This window comes from Trichechus manatus, unplaced genomic scaffold (genome assembly GCF_000243295.1).
Source record: "Trichechus manatus latirostris isolate Lorelei unplaced genomic scaffold, TriManLat1.0 scaffold00208, whole genome shotgun sequence".
Lineage (NCBI taxonomy): Eukaryota > Metazoa > Chordata > Mammalia > Sirenia > Trichechidae > Trichechus > Trichechus manatus.
This window is the reverse complement of record NW_004444144.1, coordinates 183664-191742: the sequence shown is the minus strand read 5'-3', so window position 1 is coordinate 191742 and position 8079 is coordinate 183664. Positions and strand designations below refer to the sequence as shown.

Sequence of the window (8079 nt, the reverse complement as noted above, 5' to 3'; positions counted from 1 at the left end):
TACCAGGCCTTTCTTCTGAAGTGTGTCTGGGTGGACTGAAACCTCCAAACTTTCAGTTACCAGCTGAGCTTGTTGATTGTTTTTTACCACCCAGGGATTCCTACAACACAACAGTGATGCTCAAATACTTGATGTGCTTATCATAACAAAAGTGGGACTATCAGAATGAAAAAATGGTCAGGACAAAGCAATCTAATGGAATTTCATCTCTCATAAATTCCTCCCTCTTCACTTCCAACTATTTGGAAAAATTGTAGTCAGTCATAGATTTCTATCCTAAAAACTGCGTTCAAATCTGAATCAGTGAGATATAGCAGATAATGAATTATTACAACTTTTGAAGTCTGACCTACCGAAAATGTCTTGCCTCTTAAGTACAAACTGCTTAGTTATTGGTCTCCCACTCCCAAAATAAAATCACCATTGGATGGGAACAGATCATTGACAAAGAACAACAACACGTGGAAATTAGAACACTTTATTATAAACATTTCCAGAATATAAGCTGATTTTGCATCAGGACTCTTTGAAAACTTTTAAAACCATATTTAACCCAAGCTTATTATTATAATGCATTTCATTTTCCAATTTCCAACCGAGGAAATACACAGCAAGTTTGAGCTAACAAAGAAAATAATCTTCTAAATTGCTTCATAAAGAAAACCAACAAACTTAAAAGCATCCCACTAAGAGCAAAGCAAACCCAACCAAGAAACAGATTCTGCAAAGCCTATTAATCCTCCAGTTTAAAACAAGTGATCTCCCAAGGGAAAATAACTCCACTATCAACAGCAATTTGATGAATAAAAAGCAGAGCCATTCTCACTAAGGGAGGTTACATTATATGTAAGAAAATGTAATGCTGCTTTTACAAAGTAAGGAAAAGTAACTTCTGTGTTGGAGAATAAGCATACTAAATACTTTCCATTCAGGTGGCCTTTGTTAAGAGGTTAAAGTACCTGTTCATATAAGAAAAGTGATATAAACATGAATCTCATGAAACCAAACTACTCAACTATTTTTTTCAATTCAACCTCTGGAGAACCAACTAGACAGCCTCAAAATCCAAGGATAGACTGGTCCCACAGCATTTCCTCCTCTGTCCTCTCTTGGCCTTGATCCTTTTTCTCTTTTCTACGCTTACGTTCCTCTTTCTTAGAAGACACTTCTCGGCTTTTTTTCTCCTTTCGATTCTTAAGCTTTTCTGTACTGACACTGACTGCTTCCACCTCTGCTTTCTTTCTTTGGATGCTCTGGTGTTTGTCTAAATCCATTTCCTCACAACTTTTTTTCTTCTTATGCTTGGGCCGCTCCTCCTCTGGTTTTTCTCTGCCTTCCTCAGGGTGCCTTTTTCTCTTCTGATGTAGCTGTTTATGACTGGCTTGATGGGCACTGGTACTGTTTTCTGAGGAGAGGTGCTTGTAAACTGCAGATTCTCCACTGTATGAGCCACAATTATACTCTTGCTGACTAAGGTTCAGGGGTACTGGTTTTTCTGATGAATAGTCTGTGGTGAACTGACAATAGCTTGGAGAGCCTAGTCTCAGTCTGCTGTCATGAGCTGGTAGCCGCTGAGGTAACTGGTTTTCCAATGTTTGTGGAATATTGTATGACCCTGGGTAAGTCTGGACAGTCTCAGATGGGAGTCTTTGATCAGACATTCTATATTTGGGTCTGGAATCAACCTCTTCTTTATACCCAAAGGTTTCCAAATAGTCCTCTCTCATAGTTCTGAAACAAGTCTTTGGCTCTAAGCCTCTGGCTTTCTGAACTTTGATATAATCTTCAAGTTCATCTTGGAAAGAATTGTACGTCTTCTTTGAATGCTTCATTAGGTTGACAACAAGGGATTCTCTGTAAAGAAGATGGGGGAAAATTCTTAAGAGATTATTTTATTTTGAATCTTTTTCTCATTAAAAGAACTTCAAAAAACAAAAACAAAGAAGCTCAAACAAATTAAAAAACCAACTTCAGCATAGAAGTTAAATATCATGACACTATATGCCACAAAGGCACGTCAGGGATGGCTAAATATCCCCCAAGCCATTCACAAGTAATTTTATTCAAAACAAAAAACCTTCTCAGAGTAGATGAAAAGAGAGAGATGGGCAGAAAAGAGCTGACATAGTAGATACTGCTGTAGGGCTAAAAATGGAAGGCATGTAGGGATGTGTGGCTAGAACTACTCATCCATGGTGTGTCACCTATCTGAATGTTCACATAATTTCTAAAGTTCTTATTAATCAGTTCCTTGTATTTTGTTTTCTAAGGGAAATGACAGAACTGTAGAGAAGTAATCTGATCTTTAAAATCTTCAGTTTACTCAAGCAAAATAAAATTAATGTACATACTCACCCGACTAAAGTACTGTAAGGCTCAGTAATAACAGAATGTTTGTAAAATGGTTTGAAATGCTGGACAGAATTAGAGATTCAGCTATGAGATGAAAACTACACTTAGGTATAGGGCATGAGGGAAGATGAGGGAACAGAGTTCAGGATCTTCTGTATAGGGCTTGGATTTCATTCCCCTACTTCTGATTGGTGAAAAAGCATTCTAGAATGCCCACAGGTTGTTCTCTGCCTACTATGGAAGTAACGGTGACAGGGCTAAGGGACGAAATGGAGGTGAAAGCTGAGAGGGGGTAGGACTGATGTAGGGAAAAGTTTCAGAAGAAATTTAGATTAGATATACTAGAGTTTTTGTTTTGTTGTGTTTTTTTTTTTTTTTTTTTTTTGAGAGGGAGGGCTATTTCTGATTTTCTTTCCTCTACCTCAAATCCTGCATAAATACAAACACAGCAGAAAATGTGTTTACCATGAGATGGTAATGCTAGATATTTGTGGTGATCTATATTATCACCAAAATTAAGGAGGCAGCATAACCCAGGTCAAATGGGGTATTTCTCCTCTTTAACAGAAACACATTAAGCCTGACAGAATACTCATGTCACTAATGATCATTTATCTTTTCTGGAAACTTGAGATTAAAAAGAAATTCTAAATGAAGCCTAATTTGGTGAATCAGAAAATTTAGCTCCTTAACTAAAAAGTATCTACAATTCTGACTAGAATAAAATGATGTAACAGAAAGACTATGCTTCGATTAAATACAGGCAGAAGATGTGGACACTTCAGAAAAGAATATACACAAATGGCCAATACGCACATGAAAATATGCTCAGTATCATCAGTCATCAAGTAAATGTGAATTAAAACCACAATGAGATATCATCATGAACTCACTAGAATGACTGAAATTAAAGATTAAGAATACCAAGTGTTGGTGAGGATGTGGGAATGTAAAATGGTACAACCACTTGGCAAACAGTTTTGGCAGTTTCCTAACAAGTTAAACATACACCTTACCATGTGATCTAGTTATTCCACTCTCAGGTATTTACCCAAAGAGAAAAAGAAATATATGCTCATGCAAAGATTTGTACATGAACGTTCATAGCAGTTTTATTTAATAGCCCAGACTGTCCATCAGCAGATGAATGGATAAATCAAATTGTGGTATAGTTACACAATGGAATACTACCAGTGATAAAAAGGAATGAACTACTGATACAAGCTGGATGACTCTCAAAATAATTATGCTAAATGAAAGAAGCCTGACAAAAGAGTACATACTTTGTGATTTCATTTACATAAAACTCTAGAAAATGCAAACTAATTGACAGTGACAGTGGTTGCTTGGGGATAGGGGCAGGGAGCGGTGGGAGGGAGGAATTAAGGGCACAAGGAAACTTTTTGGGATGATGGATATGTTTGCTATCTTGACTGTGGTGATGATTTCATGGGTATATACATGAGAAGTGAAACCATATGTCCATACAAAAACTTGCACATGAATGTTCCTAGGACCATTAGTCATAATAGACAAAAAGTAGAAACAACCCAAATGTTCACCAAACTGATGAATAAATAAAATGTTATATATTCATACAATGGAATATTATTCAGCAATAAAAAGGAATGAAGTACTTATACATGCTATCCTATGGATGAACCTTGAAAATATTATGCCAAGTGAAAGAAGTCAGTCACAAAAGACCATGCATTTGTATGATTCCGTTTAGACAAAGCACCCAGAATAGGCAAATCTATAGAAACAAAAAGTAGACTGATTACCTAGGGCTGGGGGTAGGTGAGGGTGGAAGAGAAAATGGAGAGTGACTGCTAATGGGTATGGAGTTTCTTCTGGGGTAATAAACTTAGATTGTGGTGATGGTTACACAGCTCAGTGACTATTCTAAAAACCAATGGATTATACACACTTTAAATGGGCAAACTTTGTATGTCAATTACATCTTAATGAAGATGTTAAAAATATTTTTCAAAAGTCATTCTTGCTTCATTAAGAAAACAAATTTTAATGATGCTGCTCATGACATGGTTTCACTGGGTGATGCCACTTGGATTTGGAATGGGAAAAAAGGTAGCATGCCTGTTGGTGCACGTTCCATGCCAGACCTAATTTCCAAAGTGTCAAAGTTTGTAGCATTGTGGTAAATTATTGATTCAGAGCCATAATCATCTTAATATTTGTTCTAGCGCCGCACAAGCTTTAGGTTCTCCTCCTTTTTAAAAATATGAGTTGGATTTTCCAGGGTGCATCCTGCCATCTCAGGCTACACTGGGTCAGGTAACTCATGCACTCTGGTAATCCACCGTACTGGGAGGAGGGAAGGGGCAATGGCTTTTACTGCACTGTGTCCTTGGGATCAGGCACAAAGTAAGTAGTCAATGACTACTCATTGATGATGGTGGTACCCTTAAACAGAATGCTAAAAGGAGATCCACTCTTTTTAAAAATCTATAGTTATAGTCAGACAATATTATGATAAAGACAGTGATCCAGAAATGCATGAGATAATATGACAGAAAGTATTAAAGTGCAAAAGAACTGGGACAGTTGCCAAGCGGGGGTTGATTTTATGATCTGATTAGAAACAGACATATCTAAAGTTGATGGCTGTTGTTACTTTATAGTAGTATACTAAATCACTTAAGTTCAATTTAATAAACTGAAGACCAATAATCAAGTTATTGTCTCAAAGTGAAAGTTGCCCCAATACAAAATGGATGGCAGAGTTCAATAAAGAGATGAATGAAACCTTACCCTTATCAGGCTGAGACCTTGGTGGAGAAATGTGATCATATTTGCTCATTAACTGCTTCGGTTTTTCAGCTGAACTTCCCACACAGCGAGACTGTGCAATAACTGGGGAGCTAAAAATCATGATACAAAGATTATAAAATCATTTTTGTCTAATACTCCATTCCCATTCTCCTGAAATAAAGCACAGTTTTGTTACAGAGATTAAGTAACTCAATTTTAGAATTACAACAGCAACATAGAGCAATCATCCGAAAATTTACAAAATCCATTTTTATTTTCTTACCATCTTGTTTTCCCTACGTTTGAAAATAAAGCCTAATTTTTGAGCACATTTTTACCTTGGAAAAATAAATAATAATATTTTCTTTATTCAAGAACAAAAGTGACCTGAAATTTACACCCCTGCATTTGAAGGCGGCACTCCTGAGTTTTAACATATTTGGTCTGAACGAAGAGTTTAAGAATAGAGTTCTGGTTGCTTTCAAATTAAAGTATAAGCTTCATCAGAATAATGATACAGTTTAGAAGCTAGTGATTGTTATGTTCTTGTTTGTGACAGAAACTACCACCTACCTCCCAAGATGCTCTTCTTCTTCTTAACAAACCTTGGGCAACGTGCTCACTTAAAACACTCTATTTTCTAGCCATTCTTAAAGCAAGATGTGACCATGTGAATAAATCCTGGCCAGTAATTAGAAAGCTGAAGTGCTGGGTAGGACTTCCAGGAGGGTCTGGCTGCTGGAATGAAGATGCCATGGCTGGAGTTCAAACAATCGTCATGGAACATGAGGGGACCTTGAGGAAGGAAAATGCCTGGATCCCGTATGACATCATGGATCTGTCACAACAGCCTTGCACTGCATATCTCCAAACTTCTTTCAAGTGAGGGAATGAATAAACTCTTATGGGTTAAAGCTAATAATCTGAATAGATTTATAACCAACTACTAAGAATAACCAAGATGTTGGTGTAGGGAGGAGGGAAACTAACAATTATCTGAGGACAGTTATTAGAGATTTCTATTTTCTTGTATTTTTATGTATTTTCTACATTGAATACTACTTTATAATCCCATAAAAGTTATTTAAAAAACTTAAATGCATCTCAAGTTACAACAGAACCCCTTGCTTGTCTTTCACTAACCCGAGATCTTTGGGATCTGGGGAGTGACAGTGTACCAGGCACACTCACATATTTGATTTCACTTAATTCTCACAGCTATGGCAAGAGAACACCACTCCCATTCTACAAGCTGAAGAAACCTACTCAGAGAGGTAAAAGTGACTTCCCAGTGTTAAAGGTGAAGCTGAGACTTCAATCCAAGACCTCTCAATACAAGGTCAACACATGACTGTAATTACAGTACTTTAATCTCAACCACGTAAGAACTAAAATGCTCTTGCCAGTAAGATTAGTACTGGAAAAAACCAGATAAGCGTCTAAAACAGCACAGCTAGCATTATGTTTCATTTAAGTAAATGTAACTAGTACTTTTGTTATCCCGGATATCAAAGACGAAAGTGATCTAACAGCTCATCCAGGTCTCAGATTATGAAAAAAAGCACAGTGAGGAATCACTGCTCGTCTTTCTCTCAGGCAGCACCGTACAGGAATGACGCAGAAATGAGAGACAACATCATGTAAAGGGAAAGAACACTGGAGAGGGAATCAGATTTCACTCTTAGGTTCAGCCATGCCCATGACTAGCTAGGGAGAATTATTACTCCTCGGGATCTCAGTTTCTTCATCTATAAACCAAGGAAATAAGACCATTAGATATTTCCCCTCTAGCTCTAGCATTCTACAAGCCTATGTCTAAAAAATGGCTAAGTCAAGTATAAGAGCATTGAATACTGTGTTAATAGCCTTCAACTACTGTAAAAGAAGGATCTGAGGATCTACAATAGCCTGTGATTGCTAGTAATAATTTCCTGCTCAAGCTTCATCATGTCTCCCTTATACTTACTTACAAGGACCAAAGACGGAGCGGCCTTCGGGATACAGTGGAAGGCAGAATGGTGTGAAGAAAAGAAAACGAGCTTTGGAGTTAGAAAGACCTGAGTTTAAATCCTAATGTAAGTCAGCAAGTTATTTCCCTTCTCTGAGTTAGTCTTCTCCTCATCTATCTAAAGGACAACACTAAAAAAAAAAAAAAAAAAAAGATAATACCATCTCCTTCATAGGGTTCTTATAAGGATTAAATAAGATACATTTATGAACTTTACCTGCTACATTTAAAAAGCTGCTTTAAGACACATTCACTTTATTTTCAATCTATCTCATAATATAAAATCCTTTGTGATTCAAACTGTAGCACTACTCCACATATATACACCTTACAAAAGGTATCTGTAAAAAGTTCAATCTTTTTCATTCAACATGATATCTACAAATAAAACAGATACATCACATTAAGCATTTAAGGTAGCGTTTTCAATCTTCACCTAGATACCATTTTATACACCACCTCAAATCGGAAATTTCCTTAATTTGCTTGCAAGGCTACCGTAATAGCTTTTTGCTCATTAAGAATGGCAATTTAAAATGAAAACATTTAGTAAGCCACTAATATTTAATATGGCAATATATATTTATTTAGCATGATAAGCCCAGAAAACACCATCCTGAAGAAAAAGTTACTGGAGTACTATTAGGAGACTGACCTGGGAGACCAGTATTAAAAGGCTGAGCTAAGAAATCCAGCCTTGGCATTTTATGTTTTATAGCAGATAGTCTCAAGAAATGTGGTCTATTTTAAGATAGTCAACTGATTCTGGAAGATTAGTCCAAAGGACTAACAGACTGCAACTACCACAGCCTCCACCAGACTGAATCCAGCACAAGTACGTGGTGCCCGGCTACTATCGCCGACTGCTCTGACAGGGATCACAATAGAGGGTCCCAGACAGAGCTGGAGAAAAACGTAGAACAAAATTCTAACTCAAAAAAAAA

The 8079-nt window shown here is 36.9% G+C and overlaps 1 protein-coding gene across 3 annotated transcripts in view; it reads right to left on the bottom strand.

Moving 5' to 3' along the window:
• Window positions 1-464: 464 nt before the first annotated feature.
• The window catches only part of KRCC1 (lysine rich coiled-coil 1), a 20661-nt gene continuing 13046 nt past the window's right edge, over window positions 465-8079 (bottom strand). The window contains exons 2-3 of one of the 3 annotated variants that reach the window (XM_023742321.1): window positions 5128-5237; window positions 465-1854 (exon numbers count right to left, since the gene is read on the bottom strand). In XM_023742321.1, coding sequence (XP_023598089.1) covers window positions 1059-1832 — 774 coding nt within the window. In that variant the 5' untranslated portion in view covers window positions 1833-1854; window positions 5128-5237 and the 3' untranslated portion in view covers window positions 465-1058. Of the gene's footprint in view, window positions 1855-5127; window positions 7230-8079 lie in introns of those variants that run through there. The other 2 variants (XM_023742322.1, XM_004388226.3) reach the window with 2 other exon arrangements.